Source organism: Petaurus breviceps, unplaced genomic scaffold, assembly GCF_028583685.1.
Source record: "Petaurus breviceps papuanus isolate PSGF00001 unplaced genomic scaffold, PetGlider_PUasm1.0 90701, whole genome shotgun sequence".
Classification (NCBI taxonomy): domain Eukaryota; kingdom Metazoa; phylum Chordata; class Mammalia; order Diprotodontia; family Petauridae; genus Petaurus; species Petaurus breviceps.
This window is the reverse complement of record NW_027187316.1, coordinates 4648842-4671536: the sequence shown is the minus strand read 5'-3', so window position 1 is coordinate 4671536 and position 22695 is coordinate 4648842. Positions and strand designations below refer to the sequence as shown.

Here is a 22695-nt window from a genome sequence, read left to right as displayed (position 1 = left end):
AAAAAAAAAAAATTCCTTATAGGGGCAGCTAGGTGGCACAATGAATAGAGCACCAGCCCTGGAGTCAGGAGGCCCTGAGTTCAAATTCATCCTCAGACACTTGACACACTTACTAGCCATGTGACTTTGGGCAAGTCACTTAACCCCAATTGCCCTCCAAAAAGCAAAAAAATAAAAATAAAAAAAGACTGGGTCTCCCTATTTTGTCCAGGTAGGAAGTACAGAGGGTACACATGAACTGATTCCACTACTGATTGACATGGAGGCTTTGACCTGTTCTATTTGGGGCCTGGCACAGTTCACCCCTTCTGTAGGCTTACCATATTGATATCTCCTTTACTGGAGACACCCAATAGGCTTAGCCTGCTTCAGCCCAGAACTCTCAAGCTCAAGAGATCCTACTGCCTCAATCTCCCCACTAGCTGGGGAGGCTACATTTACCTTGATTCATTTTCCAACACTTTTTTTTCCTGATAGCTTTAGAGTAGAAAGTCAGATATTTAGAAATAAAAGGAACGGGGCAGCCAGGTAGCACAGCGAGTAAGAGCACCGGCAAGTTACTTAACCCCGATTGCTTAAAAAAAAAAAATAAAAGGAACAATGAGATATATAGAATCTTAATTTTAATGAAATTATTACAAGGTTCATTTTTCTTCATTATTAAATAAGTTTTGCTACACCTTACTGTTTACCGTATTAGCAACTTCTAGAATGGGGGGGAAGAACTGGCTTCATGTTGAATTTACAGGAGAAAATAAAAACTTGGGTATTTTACTCTCAAAGCCATTACATTCCAATTTTATCATCCACATATTAACAGTTCAACATTATAGGCAAGTTGGAAAATGAAAAGTCAATATTGACACATACATTTTCTGAGATGGCAGACCCAGGTTCCACATTTCTTAAGGATAAATATCAGTATCATGTTTCACAGCTTAAAGAAGCTTATAAACAGGTATCCAATCTAGGTACCATAATTCATTTATTATGTAAAACAACTCCAGTGTTAATAAGGATTAGTAATACTATTACCTAACAAATGATCTGTTCACATTATTTTAGAAAGCATTAAAGTGCAGTTATAGTCATATGCTATGTAACTTTTTAAAAAAATGTATTTCTTACAATTCTTGAATACTTAATCACAGCATGTTTTTGTTAATCATCAGTACAAATATGTATCAAGTTACATGTAAAGATTTTCTATGGGCTCCATTTCTGACCTACTTTAGAGAATTTACTAAGAGAAATGACATAATTTCCCATTATTTTAAGGTAAGAGAAAAAACCAAAACCTTTCTTTCTCAATATTCACTCTTTCCTCTGAGAACCTTTTGAGCCCTTAAATAAATGCATTAGAGTATATTTTTGTGCTAAGATAGTGGGGAATGAGAAGGGGCTAGAATGACATTTGGCACATCTCAAGTAGTAAAGGGGGATAAAAAAGATACTTATTTCTTAGACTATATCACCTATGACCCTTTCCCTTTCCCAGCACCTAGTAAAGCCCCTTACGTATACTGCAGAAGTTCACTTAATTTATCTCAAGCAAATACTTACTGAGCATATAACCCTAAATCCAAACTTAATTCTTACCAGTTACTGATTCGTGTGCCTAGCACTTTAGCATGTATTCTGAGGTGGTTTTTAAGATAATCCTCCCAGCTTTATATGACTGCTTTTTTTTTTTTTGGTTTGTTTTTAGGGTCTTATAAAGAAAAGTATCTGTTCAATACTGATTGTAATATTAGGGGATAGGAACCAGATCTGTAATTTCTCTGATAAAAGGAACTATCTAATAAAGGAACTCCCTCAAGCATTGCAGGTAGGCAACTTCTCCACAATTTTTGATCTTGGAAAGTGAATGAACAATTTTGAGAACTTTTCTAAGCTACTGAAGAATGAAATGAACAAAACCAAGAGAATCATTTTTCTACCATGACAACAGTTCTAAAACCAGGCAACTTTGTAAGCTATAAGAACTATGATACATACAATGACTATTCATAATTCCAGAGGACCAATAATGAGATACACCATCCATTAAAGAAAGTTGATAGCTTGTGGGGTGCAGAATGATTCATAAATATATTTTTGTATGTAGCTACTGAAGGGATTCATTTTACTTGACTATGCATATTTGTTAAAAGGAAATTGCTTTTTTAAAAATGGGTTAGAGCTGGGAGGGAGAAAAATGGGTTTCTGTTTTGTTTTGTTTTTATAGTGGGTGATACAGGTGTAAAATATTGTGCATGTATTTTCAGATGAGGTCATTGTATTATTTTTATTTAAGTTTTTTAAAGTTATTATTTAAGTTGACAAAAAAACAAATGGTGTCTCAGAGTGAATTGCCTTGGGTCACTCAGTCGGTACACATCAGGGGCAGATCTTGAATCCAGGTTTTTGGGCTCCAAGGCCAACTCCCTATCTGCTACGTCACCCTGCCTCTCAAACATAGCAGGAGCACAGCCTAACTTTGCTGATTATATTATATCCTTTGTGTGCAGGCTGTGTAAATGCCTAGATGAAAGGTGCTTGTATAGGTTGTATTCTATTTTAGGAGGGGAAAGGTCCTACTTTTGCCCTATTAGATTTTAACATAGTTAATAATAATGTTTTTTTTTAAAAGAATCAGATCCTCCAAGAACATCAAAAAGCTGAAACTCCAGAATACTTAGTTCCCTTTATCTTACGTATATATTTCAGTAAGTAATAGAGTCTACAAGGAAGTTGATGTTTGAATTTTGAAGGTAATCAGATTATTAAATGGAAAATGATGAAAAGTAGTTTATAATAAAAAGAGATGTTTTTAAAGTAACCTTTCTGGCTATTCTTTCATATGGAGCATTCTCTAAAAGTTCAATGAGAATCAGGTGCTTTAGAAAGCCTGTGATGAAGTGTATCCATAGAGGCAATTGCTTCTATTTTTTTGGTATAAAGGTAGGCCTAGTTTAATCTAGGTCCCCTAACTTTTAAGGAGATGTATTACGTAATTATGAAGCAACCTCTACATCTCTCTTATAGGCAAAGAATCACATCCCCTTCTTATAAGAGGGAAAATGCAGCGTCTGCTAGTGATGGGCACAAAGAATTCTCTTTTTCATCAGTTGACTAAATGTTAGGACTCAGTAGTAGTCTATAAAGTGCATTGAAATTTTTCAAATTTACATTTTAAAAAATAAAACTCATTTTCTTTTAAGAATAATCCAAAGTGAGGTATCTATAAAGATTCAAAGTCACCACATGTCTAAGATGTCTCCAATTCATCTAACATTGGATATTAATCTCCTCCAAGGCTAAAGAGTAAAGTTAAGACATGCTCTTAGTTATATTTTTAATCTCATGCAAATAAATAGTACTGTGAACTTTTGTCCAAATTTGTGTGTGTATATGTATATGGTATGGACACATATGGATGTGTATGTGCATGTGCGTCTGTGTGTGTGTGTGTGTGTGTAAAAGCAGGGTATATTCTTTCTATGCAAATTTTGAAGTTGGTTTCCTGGAACCACACTTTTTTTTTTTTAACTACAAACAATTAACTACAAAAATCTCCATTCTTAAGCAATCTTAAGACCATAGCAATGGCCGAGCTATTTCAGCATTCCGCTCTTGTATAGTGGGCATTTGGCTGTGAGTTAAATGTTTAACAAACACTAGAAGAAACACAATTACTATCATGCTACCAAGGAAGACTCCCACAAAGTAGGCATACGACTGCAGCTTATAAATCCTTAGGTTCATATTGCTCTGTGGAGTCATATCATGTGGAATCACTTTGGGGACTGTTTCAGAAAGCAGTTCTTCTATGTTTGCCAGTGATCCATTGTGTGGCATTGGAGGAATGTCAAGAATATGGCACAGCAGCGGGTACAAGTCTGTCGAGTTCATGGAATCCTTTGAAACATTCTTCTTGAAAGCAGGACCGTGGGCCAAGAACAATGGATGCATATCAGAAAATTCATTATCGTAACCATGATTACCTACTGTGAAAAACAAAATGGATGAGTAAGCCACTGCTTAACATTTGGTTTTTCATATTTTGAAGTTAAGTAAAAACTTGGTTGGGTTTTAAAAGTTGTGGATTTTTTGCACACAAGTCATACAAATACACTGCAGTTTGCTTTAATAAATAGAAAGTCAAATAGGATATCTCTAGACCACATGCTATGAACTCTATAGGCAGTCTTCAATTTGATTTCTAAATTCTAAAACTGTTTAGAATTTACTACTCAATTACACCCAGGTTATCAAATACTAATTAGTTTGTTTTTCAGTCATCTCAGTCATGTCCCACTCTTCCTGACCTCATTTGGGGTTTTCTTGGTAGAGATACTGGAGTGGTTTGACATTTCCTTCTCCAGCTCATTTTCCAGATGAGGAAACTAAAGCAAAGAGGGTTAAGTGACTTGCTCACAGTCACACACCTAGTAAGTATCTGAGACCACATTTGAACTTAGGAAGATGAGTCTTCCTGACTCCAGACCCAACATTCTATCCAATGTGCCACCTGACTGCCCAGTTTGGTAACTGATTAGTTTTCCAACCAATAATTAATCCCCAATGATGGCATAGATATTAATAAAAATGATCCTGAAGTAATAGTATACCATAAAATACTTACACATGAATGTATTGGATTTATTTTGTATAATGGTCCATCCTTTGTCAGCCATTATTAAGATGGGTTGAATTCTGTGATGGTGCTTATAATGAAATCTTTCTGGAATGTCTTCCTTTTTGTAAACAGTCAGGTTAGGATGAGCATTACTCAATGCTGCATAAATCTTATCAAATTTACCTAGAGGACAGTAGAGAAATATCAGGAACTGGAACCAGATGATAGATTGTAAATCTAAGCAACAGCTTTGTCCAAGGAAAAAAAAAGCACTTTTGGTCATTGAGAATCATAATTTTAAAATAAACAATCATTTTCAATTTTAAAGAATTGTAATTTTTTAAAATAAGTTGACAGGGCTCTTAGAAGTCATCTGGTCTAACTATATCATTTGACAAATGAAACTGAGGCCCAGGCAGGGAAAGGAACTTTCCTAGGGTCATACAGGGAGTAAACAGAAGGTAACTCAGCAACATTTCTAGAACACAGATGAACTACCATGGTGAAAAGCAACCGACTAAATGCAGCATTTATTTAGTCTTATATGGAAAAATTCTTCCTGGCTGCTCCCCAACCCTGCCCCTCTCTGCCATGTGTCACCATTGCAGGGAGACCAAAGAGTTTGTTCTTTGTTTTTAAGTAAACTCTAAAAGAATTGATGAAGTGCGGGCACTGATTCATCTGACAGAACTTCAAACCTCTATTTAAGGAATGAATTATGCATTATTAGTGGCATTTACTAGGGAAATAAAAGATTACAGTGGGGGCAGCCAGGTAGCACAGCGAGTAAGAGCACCAGCCCCACAGTCAGAATGACCTGGGATTGAATCCGGGCTCAGACACTTAGCACCCACCCAGAAACACCTGGCCGTGTAACCTTGAGCAAGTTACTTAACCCCAATTGCTTACAAAAAAAAAAAAAAGATTACAGTGTAATTGCGAGTCTGTAAGACCATTAGTCAGTCATGGTTAATACCCAAGCAAAAGCAGGAGAGAAGGCAATTTTTGGTAGGAAAAATGAGCAATTGGGAGATCTACTGAAAACTAAAGAACAGCTAAGAGTGCAGGGGAGGGAGCTGACAAAGCGCTTCCAAATTCTGACCACGATATTAAACCACACACTGACCATAACATTCAGACCAAGACACCACTTTCCCCTTGTCTCACCATGTTTTCCTTGGGGGTTTTGCCTTTTTAACTTTTTCCTCTGATGAAGCATAGGAATTTTTCTAATGGAAGCCAATGGGAAAATGGTATTTTTTTCTCAATCGTATTTCCTAGAAAGCAACTCTTCAGCAAAATAATTAATACCTGTATACAAGTCCAGTTTCTAAAAATGCAGATAAAAGAATTTGTTTTACTGTTTGGTGTTTCAGTCAGTTAACAAGCATTTATCAAGCTGTTATTGTGTGCCTATATTCTCAGTAACTTTTGGGCAGCTAAGTGGTACAGTGGATAGAATAGTGGGCCTGGAACCAGGAAGACCCAAAGTCAGATCAGGCCTCAGACACTTGCCAGCTGTGACCCTGGATAAGTCAATTAAACCTGTTTGCCTCAGTTTCAGCATCTGTAAAATGAGCTGGAGAAGGAAATGTCAAACTCCAGCATCTCTGCCAAGAAAACCCCAAATGGGGTCAAGAAGAGTTGCACACGACTGAAAAGGCTATACAACAACAAAATGGTAGATGGAGCATAGAGTTTTGAGAACTGTAAGGAGGTCAGCATTTTGGATTGTACTGTGGATGGGGGTGGGGGGACGGGGACGGTGTAAAGTATAAGCCTGGAAAGGCAGGTAGGGGCCAGGATGAAGAGAAAGGAAAAGAGAAAGAATACAATAATCTCATCAGTCAGTAGGGTCCTGTTAAAGTCATTTAACCTCTACAATTCAGTTTCTTCAACTTTCAAATGAGGATAGTAATGGCACTTACCTTCCAGGGTTACTGTGAGAATCAAATGAGATTTTATACACATACTCTCTCTCTCTCACACACACATACACACTATACATATACATATGTGTATACATACACATACATTTATTTGTGCCTGTCACACAACAGATATTTAATAAATGCTTGTTTCCTTCCCTCCTTGACACAGCTTGATGTTAAAATGAGATCAGAAGCTCTTCTCTAAGCTTCCTAGCTTGATTACAGAAATAATCTACGTTAAGACAAAAGGGACAAAGACAAGGAAAGCTGGCTCTTAAAATCACTAATCAGATCAATCAGTACTGGAATTTACCTTTTTTTGGCAAAATGCCTCTAACTGGTGAGTGGTCTATCAGAAAATAGTCATTTGGACTGACATATTGGTCAAGTTCTATGATCTTTTCCCCAGAACACTGGGTCATCCCATGATCACTTGTGATAATTAGGTTCACGGTATTCCACAACTTTTCTTTCATCAACTCTTTAATGAGGTATCCTAACTTACTGTCAATATCAGAAATGACAGAGTCCATGAGTGGATTGTCAGGACCTAAATTATGGCCCATCTCATCAGGATCCTCCCAGTAAAGAAGACCAAGATTTATAGGTTTCTTTAATTTAAACCATTCAATAACTCTTGAGACTCTGTCTTCAAATGAAACAGACTCATTGTAAGGCATATAATAAGTAGGAAATTCTTCATGTATTTTCACATCTGTCCCAGGCCACATCGCAGCACCAGTGTCATGGCCTGCTATTTGATTTGTAATCCATATTGGAATTGCATCTTCCCAAAATTCTGAATCATAGATCTTCATGTCCTCCAAGGAGAAGGTTTCATTCCAGGTAGAATCATACATGTCATTGGCAATTATGCCGTGACTCTCTGGGTAGAGACCAGTTACCAAAGTATAGTGATTAGGATAAGTCGTAGTAACAAAAACATTAGTGACTTTCTTGACATGAACACCATACTCCATGATATAATGAAAATGGGGTGTGGGGACTCTGTAGATGTAATCCCAGCGGAATCCATCAAAAGAAACAAGCAGAACTTTCTGTTCATCTTGTTGGTGAGAAAACGTGATTGAAAATGTCAATGCAGAGAGTGTGAACAACACATGGCAGAACTTTGAATCCATTTTCCAAAAACAATCTGTAGAATAAACACAGGCATGTTAGCTTCAATTGCTCTGAAAACTTTGTAGTGATTCGCAGTGATTACATATCTCCATCCTCCAGAAATGATTAAGGAGGGTTCATTTTTTCTATTATGGACTGTGAAGCAGAGCAGAGCACCCTCTGTATTTACTAGTGAATCAAACCATATATCTATGATTAGGAGGCCCTTAACTAAATTAAAAGCTATTTTTTCTTGCTTTTTAGCATTTTTATAAAAGAACTCCTTTAAGGTGGCACAGTGAGTAGAACACCAGCCCTGGAGTCAGGAGGACCTGAGTTCAAATCTGGCCTCAGACACTTAGCACAAAAAACCAGTGTGACTTTGGACAAGTCACTTAACCCCAACTGCCCTCCAAAAAGCAAAAAAAAAAAAAAGTAGTTAACTCCCTTAGATCGTGTAAGATAAGGTTTGCTTTACAAAAACTTTTTCTAGAGCACTTCTACTGCTAAAACAAGGTATATTCTATATATGCATACATAAACATATTTTATGAGTAGACTAAAAAGTCAGGCATCTTGGCAGCAGGGAAAACAATATGCAAATTCATTAATTACACTTTTATGCGTACTTCTATTCCTGAAGCTGTTTGTTAAGTTTTTAATTTTTTTAAAAATTCTATCTTCATTAGGGGTGGATAGGTGGCGCAGTGAATAGAGCAGCAGCCCTGGAGTCAGGAGGACCTGAGTTCAAATCCAGCCATAGACGCTTAACTCAAAACTAGCTGTGTGACCTTAGGCAAGTCATTTAACCCCAATTGCCCTGCTTTCCCCCCTCCAAAAAGCAAAAAGAAAAATCTAAAAGAAAAAAAATTCTATCTTTGAGAGTATGTTGTTTTGTTTAGTCATGCCTGACTCTTCATGACCCTGTCTGGGGTTTTCTTGGCAGAGATACAGGAGTGGTTTGTCATTTTCTTCATCTTCTTTTACAGATGAAGAACAGGCAAATAGGGTTAACAGTTAGTAAGTGTCTGAGACCAGATTTGAACTTGGAAGATTAGTCTTCCTGACTGCAGGTCTAGCACTCAATCTACTGTATCACCTAGTCACAGGAAAATAAACAGATGAGCCTCTGAAACTCAAAGACATTAATAATATACTGTCTGCTTTTCATTTATTCACTTGGGGGACTAGAATTAAAGCACTAACTCTCACTTAAAACACCTACTAGCTTTTGAACGAGAAATAAAAAGTGGAAAAACAATTCTAGGGTTGTTTTTTTTCCTGCAGTAGACATTAGCCAGACCTTAGCCTTTAGCAGATATATGAGTGCCTCAGGATAGGCCCCACATCCAGTTTCAAAGGGATTTAATTCATGTAAAGAGCTCTTCTCTTAAGAGTGTTTTACTATTTAAGAAAGTAAATAGCTATGTCTCAGTTATCCATGCTACTAAGCAAAATGGTCAGATATACCCCTCAAGTAAATCTCATTTTAATAATTAAAAAAGGTTTGCCTACAAAGGAAGGATTATTTGTTTTTATTTTTCTTTCTTAACCAATCCTTCATTGAATATATTTTTAAGCAGCACAAAAATTGGATAAACTCTAGCTTTCTGCCTACTGATGTTAGAATTCAATTTGTAAAATGTTTCTAAAGCAGACAAATAGTATTTGAAAAATGAGAACCTGTTCCCTTTAAACTCTGGAACTTTAGTGACCCTTGTCCCTGGATCAGGGATAAGGAGAGGGACCATGACCTCTTTTGTAGAGGGAACTCCCTCTGCTAAAGAATACTGGTAACTGCTCAGAAACTTCAATCTCATTGTTGGAAGGGGCTTGATAATTTATCAAGGCCAATCTATACTCAAATGAGGAGGCTAGATGGTACAGTGGATAGAGTGCTGGGCCTGGAATGAGGAAGACTCATCTTCCAGAGTTCAAATCTAGCCTCAGACACTTACTAGCTGTGTGACCCTGGGCAAGTCATTTAACCCTGACTACTCAAATAGGACTCCCCCTTTAAAATACCTCTAACAACTATTCATCTTGTCTCTCTGAAGGCACTGAATAACAAAGAACTCATGACCTACTAAGGCATCCCAATTCCTCTTTTGAACTAACTGCAAGGATGTTTTTTCCTTGTATCTGCCTAGACTATGCCTCTCCACAGTTTCCATCTGAACTTCCATCAGACCCTACAGAGTCTGACTAGAGTTCTTCTTTTTGGATCCAAGTAAATCCTTCTCCCACCAGACAGCATTTCAGATCCGTGAAGACAGCAGTCATATCCTTATTTTTTATTCTTCAAGCTAAAGAGCCCCAGTTTCCTGGTTTTCAGTTCTGTTTCATCCTAGTTACACACTTAGAGATATACTCCAGCCTGTCAACATTCTTAAAATGCGGTACCTTGAACTGAATACTATAATCAGCATGTGTTCTAACCAGAGCAGAGGACCATGGGGCCTGGCTTGATCTGGACACTGTATACACAGTACTGGACTTGAAGTTAAGAAGATAGGAGATTCAAATCTCACCCTCAAATCTTAGGAGCCATATGACCCAAAGCACGTCATTTAACCTCTCTGAGGGCTGTTTTCTATTTTGTAAAGTGGATCCTACAGCATCTACCTCGAGCCTCAGCTGCCTTTTTACCCTGGGATTTCCCTCAGGGCCTGGGGCCTTCTCACCCTTGTAACCTCCTCCAGTCTTTCCAGCTTCCCTTCTCCCTTTCCTGAGTTCCTCCTGGGATGTCCATTTTGGAGATAGGCCCAGGCCACTCCCACTTCATTCCCTTCCCTGCTCTGCTTCTGACTCTGGGTTTCCCCACTTTCTTTCTCCACCGTCACTCTCCCTTTTATGTGTTGTTTTCCCACATTAAAATGTAAGCGCTTAAATGTACATAATGCAGAATATAAGCAGGGAACTCTCTTTTGCTTATATTTGTATTTTCAGCATTAGCACAGTGCTTGGAATATACTAAGTACTTAAAAAGACAGGTAGCCAAGTGGATAGAGCTCCAGGCCTGGAATTAGGAAGACCTGAGTTCAAATCCATCCTCAGACACTTACGACAGAGTCACTCTGACCCTGGGCAAGTCGCTTTATCCTGTTTGCCTCAGTTTCCTCATCTGTAAAATGATCTGGAGAAGGAAATGGCAAATCACTCTAGTATCTTTGATGGGTTACAAGCTCTAGGAAAGCCCTTGAACTGAATCTTCCCACTAGATGAGGAATTTGCCTGAGGCCATATGGCCTTCATTATTGCTAGGCCCAAATCTTTTACTCTTAACCTAGCCTAGCCCTCCTTTGTCCAGCTAGTTTCCACCCTAGATCCTATCAAAATACTTATAACCAAGTCGGTTACCCTTAAACTAGCCTAGACCTCCATTGTCTATCATCTCTAGGTAGCCTTCAGCTATTTCCCACCTTTAATCCCATTCCAGGAGTCCAACCTCAGTTCCATCAAAGATCTCCTAAAACTCCCATGTTGTCTTCTTATGAACAATCTAGCCAAGTCTTCATTATCCAGAAGTTGTGATTGATTTTTTTTTTAGCTCAAAGTAGACTTTAGATGTAGTCCTGCTGTTTTCAGCTTATTAGATTTGGTTCTGTGATAGATCTGATTTGAACCTAGTTCTTATGATTTCAAATTTAGTTCTCTTCCCACGGCACCAAATGTTAATAATAACATTAACAAATGTGTTTCTAAAGGGGAAAAAAGTTTTTTTTCCCAATATGCCAAGTTCAAATTTTTTGATAAGCTAATTAGTCTGGTAAACAGTCATAAAACATTCTGTGTTTACTATGGGACAGCAGTAGGATTATAATTATTGGGCACTATATTCATCTAAACCAGTAATTCTTTTTTTTTTTTTTTTTGCAATGCTTTTTTGATATCTTCCCAACTTTGGGTTTGTTGTTAGCTTTAAGAATTCTCTTCTCTCTTCCTCCTTTGGTCTGGTTGTTTACAATGTCTAATAGAGATCAGCCACAAATATCCCACTTCTCTAATGAATGCTATACCCAGTACAATGCATCATCTGAACATTTCTCAAGTTTACAAGATAAGCTTTCAAGTATACAACTTTAACTGGAAAGTCTATTTCCACCACTATGTTTAAAATGATTAATGGATTTGGGTTCTGTCTCATACATCCTCTCTTCTGTGACCATCATTCTTTTGGAAAGGTGGTTGACCAGGGTTAGAATTATGGGTTTTGTTTCAGTTTTAAAGCATAAAACTAACTTGTTAAAAGATAAGAATTTAAAATTTCAATGTCTTTAATGTTATCAAGCCATACCTAAGTAAATTAGGCAACTCCCTAAGACTCTAAGGCACAAAGAAGGTGGTAATCTGCATTGGTAGAGGCACTTTCTTCTGCCTTTGTTTCTATCTGAGAAATTTGCTGAAACAGTAGACAGAAAACTGTCAAGAATATATGTATGTGAATGCATACATACATATATGTTACACAAGTCAGAAATGGTGGGCAAGGGAGAGGGTCATTTGTTTTCACTGGCCAACAAAATAAATTAGACAAAAGGTTACACTTTTAAGATACCTTTCTAATATTTCTCTTCCTCCCTCCCTCTCTCTTTATATGTAGGCAGCTGGTGGTGCAGTGGATAGAGGAATAGAGAACCAGGCCTAGAGACAGGAAAACTCATCTTCATGAGTTCAGATCTAGCCTCAGACACCTACTAGCCATGTGACCCTAGGCAAGTCACTTAACTCTGCCTCAGTTTCCTCATCTGTAAAATGAGCTAGAGAAGGAAATGGCAAACCACTCCAGTATCTTTGCCAAGAAACCCCCAAATGGGCTCATAAAGAGTCAGACATGATTGAAATGACTGAACAGCATAACTATATTAACCAGAGGCAGCAGAGTGATAAGGGGAACCAGAACAAGATACAGTTTTAACACATTCCTTCCCTCAAAGAGTTTGCTCCTTCGACAAATGGCAAATGACAAAGTCAAAAATACCACATGCATCAGAGATCCTCAAATAATGAGAAAGTAAGATCATTCAAGTGAAAAAAAAGGAGGCTTTCACAAAGTCACTATGCCTCCATCCTGTGAAAATTTCTCTAAACCATTCTAAAGGCTAAGCATGACACTGCAGCTTTTCTTCCAAACCAACAACTACAACAAAACCCAATTCCTCTTGGATCTGACATCTATTTAAAAAAAGCACTAGCTTCTAATGCCTTAACTCTGCAATCAACAGGCAGGTCTAGTCTTAGCAATTAAGAAGCTGGCCCCAAGAATAGCTTTCTGGGCCACATGGATCACACAAAACGAGCTTGTAATAAATTAACTGACAAACATCTATCAGGCACCTATGGTTACACATCGAACTAGCCACCGGGTATGTAGTAAAAAACAAAATAGTCATTGTGCTCAAAGAGCATTCTCTATGGAGAGTCACAATACGGATATATGTGAAATCCAATTTTAGGAAGAAGGCACTAGCAGCTGAGGTGGGGTGGAAATCAGGAAAGGCTTCATGTAAAAAAAGGCACTAGAATTAAGTTTTGAAGGAAACTAGGGAGCCTAGGAGTCAGAGGTGAAGAGGAATTGCATTCTGGGCATAAGGACAGTTAGTTCAAGGTTGGGTATAGGGAAGAGAAAGAACGAAGTGTCCTGTATCTAGACAGAAAGGCAGCTAGCTGGTGGAGGGGCTAGAATGTTTTACTTGGAGTTAGTAAGCCTCGAGTTCAAGTCCAGCCCTAGGCACTTTACTTACTAAGGGGTAGCTAGGTGATAGAATGGGTAGATTACTGGCCCTGGAGTCAGGAAGGCCTGAGTTCAAATTTGACCTCAGACACTCACTAGCTGTGTGACCTTAGTTAAGTCCCTTCACTCTGGTTACCCGTTCCTCATCTGTAAAATGAACTGGAGATGGCAAACCACCCCGGTATCTTTGCCAAGAAAACCCCCAAAATGGGGTTCCGAGAAGCAAATGAACAACAACCCAATTTGCTTTTCTTTCTGTTTCCTCACTGGCAAAATTGGGACAATAATGGCATTATCTCACACTGTGGTTGTTGGGATCAAGTTTGGTAGCATATGGAAAACACTATTTAAATGCTATCTATTGTTATTATTATTAGATGAGCAACAGTAGAAAGAAGGTCAGTTTGGCTGGATTACAATAAAGCTGGAAAGGTTGGGTAGGTCCAGGTTGTAAAGAGCTCAAGATATTAACTAAGCAGTTACTGATATGGATCCCACTAATAAGAAACTTTCAATATTAAGGAATAAATCCTTGCTAAATACCTTTTTTAAATTGAATTTTTATCTTTAGTTGTAAATTCTCACCCTCTCCGGCTCATTGAAAGGGCAAGAAGAAACACGATCTTGTTAAACATTTAAAGTTGAAATGTAGAGACAAGCTATACCTTTGGCCTAAATGATTGTATCTCATTGTTCAACTTAATGATATGATATAGCAGAATGAAAACCAGACTTGGCAATCAGCAGGACATGAGTTCAAATCCCAGCTCTGCCACTATTGCTTGTATGGCCATGAGTTAGGCATATAAATCACTCTGAGGTTATATACTTATGTATCAAATCAGGTTAGACTTGATGACCTCTAGGGAAGGAGAAAGGAACAATTTATAAAACACCTATGGTGGGCAGCTAGGTGGTGCAGGGGACATTGTATCAGGCCTAGGGTCAGGAAGATTCATATTCCTGAGTTCAAATCTGGCCTCAGACACTTCCTAGCTGTATGACAAGTCACTTAACCTTGTTGGCCTATGTTTCCTCATCTGTAAAATGAGCTGGAGAGGAAATGGCAACCCACTCCAGTATCTTTGCCAAGAAAACCCAAATGGGGTCACAAAGAGTTGGACAAGTTTGAACAACAATAAATATGGTGTGCCAGGCTCAATCTTTACCACAACCCTGTGAGGGAGGTGCTGTTATCACTACTTTACAGATAAGGAAACTGAGAGGGGTTAAATGACTTTCCTGGAGTTACACAGCTAGTTAGCATATGAAGGTGGATTCGAACTCAGATTTTCCTGACTCCAGGTCCAGCCCTCTACTGACCAGCCTCTGACTACCTCAAGTATTCAATCTATCCTCCTTGAGGAGCAAGCAACCTCATCTGGTTAATAAGTTCTCAATTCCCTAATATCACCTACTTCTAGGGTCCCTCCCAGCTCTATACCTATGAAGAGGGCAAGGTTCACCAAGCTTCAGTAAGCATTTATTGCTGGTAAATCAGATCACAAGGTACTCCCAAATAATTTTCTGCCTAACCACCTTTATTAAGGAAGTATTATTACCTCAGAATTATTTAATGAATTATCTTTCTCTTTTACTTTTGGCTGTTACTGAATATACCCACCAAATTATGCACAGAACAAAAATCCTGCTTTCCTGAACATACTTTTTTAAGTGCATTGCATGTAAATGTAGAACCGAGATCTCCATAAACACAAACCGACTCATTCTCATAAGCTGCACATTTTTGCATTTTGGGGGCTAGTTTCTGCTCTCCATCTTCTCTTCTCCCATTCCGACTTCCCCAAACATGACAGAGTTGGAGGAGGATCAAACCGAACCTCTATTATGAAGCCCACAGCTAAAATGGTTTATGAGAAACACCTCTGGTTTTCCTCTAATTTGTTGCAAAAGTCAGAAACGGTGGACAAGGGGGAGGGGCATTTGTTTTTGCTGGCCAGCAAAACAAGTTAGAGAAAGGTTACATTTTTTTTTAAATAGCTTTTTTCTAGTGTTTTGTAGCAGGAACTGCCACATCAGTGACATCAACCTAGCCTGTTCCACTAAAAAGGGAAGCAGGGGGTGGGAAGGAGACAAAGCGGAGCTTCTTTCTGCTCTACTAGCTATGGTGCAGCGAGAAATGCGATTCTGCTGTGTCCTAGATCCGAATTCTCTTAACCCACTAGGGAACAGTGCAAGCGAAGAGGTGGATTTAGGGGGGTGGGGGTAACACAGGCCCAAGGGTGGGCGGAAGAGGGGAGGAGAAATTTAGTTTTGGTTTACAGAGGAAATGAAAAAGGACTAAGAACCAGGACCTAGGGGTCTGAGTTGAAGGCTGGGGGGTGGCGCTGCCAGTTACTTAATCTATCTTTGTTCAGGATAGTTCAGTAGTCGGTACTGGGTGATGAATTCTCATTTCCCCAACATCACGCACAGGTATTATATAAGGCGTGTGTTTACAAGGTGGGTTCTGTTGGTGTGTGCCGGAGCGCCCGAGTGTGTATGTTTACATGCCCCGTGGGCTGCGTGTGCATACGCGTTTGTGTGCAGGATGCATTCCATATATATGTGAGTATGCATGAACATGCATACAGGGAATCGAATCTTAATGTGCGTGAGTGTATGAGCATGCAGACGCAGTGTGGATTCCCGGGAGAAACAAGGGAAATCCATTCCCCCTCCCCGGGCTCTAAATCTCCGGCCTCAAACTGGGAGGGCGGGGGATGAGAAGGGTCAAGGGCTCTTTTCCCGCCCCAGTAGACCAGGGATCCCAGGGAGTGGGGGGTGGGGTGGTGAAGAAAGGCATTCGAGGGACAGCACAGACCCACAGCCCGCTCACCTGCAGGTTTCCGGACGCTCTGTACAGCACCTGACACGTCCTGACCCACCTTCCCTAAGGCTTAAAGGAAGGAGCTGTCCGAAGTGGCCAGACTTTCTGTCAATCAGCTGAAAGAGGGAAGGGTGGGGGTGGGAGCAGATGCTCCAGAGAAAGAGCTTGGGCGGGACTTAGGAGGTGGAGCTGGGGTGGGGTCAGGGGCGGTCGCACCCAAGTATTGGCCAATGTGGAGCGTGGCTCCTCCTCGTCTCCACTTCCCCCTCCCAGCGTCCTGCTGCCTGGGGAGCCACTCCTTTTACTGTTACTGGCCTTGACCGTGAAAGGTGCCTAGTCGACGTAGACAATTGTGAACAATTGTGCTGCCATCAGCCGGGTTAATTCTCTTGAGGCATGTGATTCGAGGACTGTTTTTTCTCTTGATATAAGCTTTTATATTTGTTAAAACATACTTTTGGTGAGTTTAAGGGGGTGACAACAGTGGGCAAATTTGATTCTTGTCCTTCCCCTCCCACCCCCGCCCCGCCCCTTGGGTTCCAACTCTGTATCTGAAAAAGGAGTGACTAACAAAGTAGCATCCCTCAGATAGACCCCTGCTTCTCCTTGTGTCCTTGTAAGCTCCTGGAGGGCAGTCATTTTGTCATTGAATCTATAGAACCTGACACATTGGAGATGCTCAATGATGAATTCATTTCTGGATTCTCCAACCAATTCATTGCCTCTCCCACACCCCAATTCTTCAGTTTCTACATTTCTGCTGTCTAATTCTTTGCTACCTGGAAATGTATCTACTGGCCCATTCCTCATTCTCCCATCTCTAAAAGACCCTCACTTAACCCCATCATCACTTCAAGTTAGTATCATCCTATCTCTCTCCTCCCTTTTATAACCAAACTCCTAGAAAAAAAGAAAAACTGTACTGTCTTTGCCTCCATTTCTTCTTCTCTCACTACTTCTCAGCCTCTTGTCATCTGGTTTCTGATTTCTTCACAATTAAAACTGCTCTCTCTGAAGTTACCACTGATCTTAATAGCCAAACCCCATGAATTTTTTCTCAATCCTAGCCTTTTTTGACCTCATCATCATGTAAGGAAGCTGTTGGCTGGGGTTGGTACTTGTTTATGCTCCAACTTGTTGGCTTGATGAATATTTATTTGTTTGGGAGTTCCTAGTCATAGTAGCTACAGTAATTTTGGTTTTAGCTTGGGACTCTTATCTTCTAGTTCCTTACCTCACTCTCAGATTTCTGCCTCCACTTTATGAATTGTGTGCTTGGCTTGAGAAAAAAAAATAAGCAGTGATCTGTTGCCATTATAAAAAAAGAAAAATCTTTTAAATATACTCCCTTCCCTGTTCCTACTAAACATGTCCTAGAATACATATAGTTTGTATTTCTCCCAACAGGTTCAGAATCTCATCTCAAGGAGTTTTTTGGAATATGTGAGCAGGAGACAGGATTGATCAAGAGAATTCCATGATCAAATGGGTGAGCTTGGGATAGGAGAAGAAGGGAGACTTTGGGGCTTCCATTGTACCTTCCTAGGGAGGGTCTGTACCTGAACTTTCTTACCTCCTGGAGGATGGAGATGAATGATTTGTGATGAATTGGTTGTTGAAAACTCCTATGGGATGAATATTTTGGGAGGATCCACTCCACGTGCTGAATTATTGATGGCTATATTCATCTGGACAGTCTCTCCCCACCCCCCTTTTTGTCTTATAGCAGAGTTAGGATCCCTGCTTGCCCACATCACCTTTTACCTGCTTTATTTTCTAGGTCTGATTTCTGATACTACTGCACTCATTACTCTTTATACTGTAGCAGCCAAAGCTATATTTGAAGGTATAAGATTAGGATCTATGAATTCTTTAGTATAAGGACTGCCCTCCCTCCAACACCCATCCCCACACCTCCACTCCACCCCTGCAACCCTTACTGCTAGCTAGACTTAGGGAGTTAAGCGTCAGAGGGAGATCAGTTCTCTAGCTAGGGCAATACAACTAGAAAGGGTCAGGGATACGATTTGAATTGGATCTGTGAGCCTGAAAGTCAACCCACTATGCCTGCTGCCTTAAGCAAAAATCTGAAGAGAACTACAACCATTTATTAATATTTAATGATATAATTTAAATTCATATAAGCATCATCAAAATAACAATTATTTTCCCCTGGATAACTGAATTTATACAATCCCTTGTCCTGACCCTAGCCCTCAACCCCTCTTTTCTTCATTGTTTTTGGGAAATGGGTCAGTCATCATGCCTTCCTAGAATCTCTAAAGCTTGCCAGGGGCCATAAAGGTCATTCTGTTTCTTCTGAAGGGGCTGAAAAAGCTTCTTCTGAATCTGGAATAGGAGCCTCTTGGTTATGGAGTGGCCAGGGATATGTCTTCGTCACAGGGTTCTTGTATCCAGGATTGGGCTACAGCCTAGAGTGTAGAACAGTAAAAAATTAGCATGAAATTCTTAATATGCCTAAGACCTATCACCTTTTCCCTGAAATCCTTCCACCTTCACCCCAAATTACTCCCTCTAAGTCAATATATAAAGCCAAGATTGTACAATTGTCCACAAGGGCTACCTCTGGGAGGGTTAGGTCTTATGCCACCAATAGTACTCTTAGATTGGGCAGATAATATACAACCTGGAAGGACACACCAATGTAACTTTGGTTTTGGAGAAACCAAGAGGATTTAGTAGGCCTGGACAATGAAGTTAAGGTTTATTTCAATGATTGGTGTGGATCATAGGTTTAGAGTTACAAGGGGTCTTAGTGGTTGTTTAGTCCAATTGCCTTATCTACAACCAGGAAACTCAATGAGGCCCAGGGAGGTGTCCAGAGTTGCTCAGGTAGTAAGTAGGCAGAGCTGGGATTTGAACTCATATACCCTTTAACAACAAATTCTCTTTCCACTAAACACACTACCTCTTTTGCTCTTCTCCAATGGCACTTAACCATATTTTTCCTTATGTTAGAATTTTTTGTTCCTCTTATCCTTCATTATTAAACTGTAAGCTCCTTGAGAACAGAAATTATGCCTTATTCATCCCATTCATATCTCCATAGTGTTGCCCAGAGTAGGAATTCAATGAATGCTTAGTGGACACATGACTATAATATTTAACTACTGAAACTGCTCATGAAATATCTGAAGTGATGGCATCAGCAGGCAAGCTGTGTAGTCCTCCAGAAATTGTTCAGTTCTAGCTTGGTCTTCAGGTGGGTTGAATATACTGCCCTCCTCTCTACCATTCTCCAGTCTTATACATTCTCTTAATTTGCTTAGTGAATTATTCATTCATTCATAGCACAAAAGTTAACTTGAGCCCAAATTGGATGAAAATAGCATCAATTACAGATAAGTGGGGTTTGATGAAGTGCTTGAGCATCAGGAATTTAGCCTCCTGGATCCAAGAACTTACAAGTACAAGAATTCCTTAGGGTTCCCAGATGGGCAGATTTTCATATCCTGTTGCTCCATGAAGCCTGAGGACCACATAACAAGAGGTGGAGTTATTTATTTACTTATTTATTCATTTATTTCTCTATCTATTCATTCATTCATTTATTTACTAATTTGTTTATTTACTTATTTATGGCTCTGTAAGGGTTATGGGATTTAAAGATCTCCCATGCCCCATGGACGTGCTGACATAGCAGAGCAAGAGAAAGTGAAAAGCCGAGCTAACGGTCCTGCAGTTGGCAGTTGGCGGCGGTTGCCTTTTTTTTTTTTTTTTTGAGTTAGGACTCCTGCTGAGGACTGCCAGGGGCTGGAGCTGCTGGGAGCACACTTCCAGGACACTGGGTGGTTGCTGTGAGTGGGGAGAGGAGGACCTTTGCCTGAGGTAGCCTGTTCTGTTTTAAAGGCTTGAAAATGTGGGTGCTTTCTACTTTATCTACCTGTGCCAATATCATAACTACTCTGATGGCTTTCACTTTCTGGTTTTGGGACTCAGTCTTTTGGTATCTTAATAAATTTTCTAGTTTATTTCCCCAAATGGCAAACCTGACGTATTTTGTGATGGATAATTATATCAGCATATTTGTCATCTCTATAGGCATTGTGAATATGGCATTGCTGATACAGGCTCCAGAACTGAGTACAGGTCCTTGCATGTAATTAGTACTTAAGATATCTTCAGATTGGATTGGATTTAGCAGTCAAGAACCAAGTCACTCTGGAGATGTGGGTAAAAGGGAGCAGCAATCCTTTTGGGCATTAGACTTTTTATTCCCATAAAATGATTTGAAAATCACCTGATGATCTTATGCTCTACAGAAAACCATCTATGGAAATGCACCACCTCTGTGCTGGTGAGAGCATCACATTACTTACTCCTTTTCACAGATCTTACGGACCAGCCAAATTGGTATCCTTAACATTCCTCACACTCACACAGGACATTTTCCTTCTTTGTTCATATTATGTCCCATCTCCCATATACCAATGCACAAGCATTCCATTATTCCCTATGCCTAGAATACACTTCTTTCCTATCTGTACCTCTTAGCATCTCTGACTTAGTTTAAAGCTCAGGTAAAGTTGTAGCTTCTTCCTATACAAGGTCTTTCTAATCATTCTAGTGACAACCCTACAAAATTGTTTTGATAGGGAGCATAGAGTAGGGCAGGGGTGGGGAACCTGTGGCCTCAAGGCCAAATGTGGCCCTCTAGGTCCTCAAGTGTGACCCCTTGACTCAATCTAAACTTCACAGAACAAATCTCCTTAATAAAAAGATTTGTTCTGTAAAACTTGGACTTGGTCCAAAAGCTGCACTCAAGGACCTAGAGGGATACATGTGGCCTCGAGGCCACAGGTTCTGACCCCTGACTTAGTCCAACTCCCATTTTACAGATGGGGAAATTGAGACTGAAGAAGGTTAAGTGTCTCTTTAGGGTTACTCTTTAGGAACACAAGTATGTTCAACATGTTCATGTAAAAGTGTACTTAGAAGAAAATTCAGGTCTTCCTGGCATTAAGACCAGCTCTCTAGTCACTACTGCCGGGGTGGAGAATATGTTGGGTCTCTCAATAGAAAGTAAACTCCTTGAAAGCAAAGGATACTTCATTTTTGCCTCTGTATCCTCAATGCCTAGCATAGTCCTAGTAGACCATTATTAAATACTTAGTGATTGAATGAATTATTAAAAACTTGCTCTTAAAGATAGATTTTAATTTCATCTAGGAAATTTCATTCTCAGATGTCAATGTACCTCCCTTAATGGCATGAAAAAAATATTCTGCTTTGTATGTGTTCAGATTGGATTGGATTTAGCAGTCAAGGGATGGAAAGAGTTCAGGGCACCAAAAACACATGTGGTCAGCTTCACAATTTTTCTTAGAGTCAACCCTACTTTTTGGTTATTTTCAGAAAGAAAGTGTTTTTGCTCACAGCGGATCTCAGCGGCTGATGCTGCTTTTGACATTAATGTTTCATCTTCATTTTCTGAATACTCTTCCATCTAGAAGATACATACAAATACTTCAAATTCAAGTTTTCCTGGATATGTCAGTCACCGGGCATTTTAGTAGGGCAGCAGACAAAAAATAAGTGACCCCTTCTGAAATGGCCTATAACACCCTGTAACATCTTTGATTAATTCAAGGGGTAATATAGACAATGGTCACAATCAGTTCTGGTTGACTGATTTGAGTAAGAAGTGTTCTTACTTAACAAAAGTAATTATATTTAAGCAAGGTGAAATAACCAATGGAGCCCCATTCTTATAAGACCATTCTTCAAAAAAAAAAAAACAACAAAGAATAATTCTCCGTCATTGTATATTCTTTTATCTTATGGACTGGACCTTTACTATCCATTAAATATGCTAATTCCCATCTCCATTGGTTGTGCTCCCTCTGCTAGAAATGCTTTTTCCTTCTTCCTTCCATCTATATAAATGCTTTGTATTCTCCAGCTTACATCCTACCTCTTCCATAAAGTATTTCAGACCTTGATGAATTCATTTCCACCTGAACTTTTACAGCATTTTTTTTAGCGTATACTACATAACTGAGCATTATTATACCTTTTTTTTTTGCAAGAGCAGCAGAATCTGAACCTATATTTTCATGTGTCAAACTCCCAGTATCAAAACTCTCTCTACCAGTGTACTTCAGCAATTCATTTGTAACTTATGGTCTGAGAGTTGCCTGGGTGAACTGAATGGCTTAATGACTTGCCTATGGTTACATAGACAGTATACAATTATCCTTTCCGCATCATGACTTTCACCATCATAGTTTCACTATATCATGGGTTGACATAAAAAAATTAAATGTGAATTTTTGGGGATTTTTGCAGAAGCCTCAGACAACTCACAAAGGCCATCAGATGACACAGAGAAAGTTTAAAAACTCAGAAATGTGTAAAATATATGTATAGTAGTGTATAATATCAACAGACTTCATCTTTAATGCCATAATAATTCAGACTTTTTCTCTACATAAAG

The 22695-nt window shown here is 39.3% G+C and overlaps 2 protein-coding genes across 2 annotated transcripts in view; both read right to left on the bottom strand.

The window, feature by feature from the left end:
• Nucleotides 1-606: 606 nt before the first annotated feature.
• ENPP5 (ectonucleotide pyrophosphatase/phosphodiesterase family member 5) lies at nt 607-16402 on the bottom strand. The gene is made up of 4 exons (XM_069065831.1): nt 16248-16402; nt 6866-7708; nt 4628-4804; nt 607-3989 (listed from the first exon to the last, which is right to left on the bottom strand). The coding sequence occupies exons 2-4, from the start codon at nt 7692-7694 to the stop codon at nt 3574-3576; spliced, it is 1422 nt and encodes a 473-aa protein (XP_068921932.1). The 5' UTR covers nt 7695-7708; nt 16248-16402; the 3' UTR covers nt 607-3573.
• Nucleotides 16403-19440: 3038 nt separating this feature from the next.
• Nucleotides 19441-22695, bottom strand: part of LOC138144482 (maestro heat-like repeat-containing protein family member 1) — a 115235-nt gene continuing 111980 nt past the window's right edge. The window contains exons 32-33 of the mRNA XM_069065760.1: nt 21636-21705; nt 19441-19728 (exon numbers count right to left, since the gene is read on the bottom strand). Coding sequence (XP_068921861.1) covers nt 19661-19728; nt 21636-21705 — 138 coding nt within the window. The 3' untranslated portion in view covers nt 19441-19660. The remainder of the gene's footprint in view (nt 19729-21635; nt 21706-22695) is intronic.

Bases quoted from the DNA above. Each gene is read 5' to 3' on its own strand.
- ENPP5 (XM_069065831.1), bottom strand. From the start codon at position 7,694: ATGGATTCAAAGTTCTGCCATGTGTTGTTCACACTCTCTGCATTGACA. The intron at 4,805-6,865 runs GTAAATTCCAGT...ACTGTCCTCTAG, and splicing joins AGGCATTTTGCCAAAAAAAG to GTAAATTTGATAAGATTTAT. The intron at 3,990-4,627 runs GTAAGTATTTTA...TGTTTTTCACAG, and splicing joins TAAATCCAATACATTCATGT to TAGGTAATCATGGTTACGAT.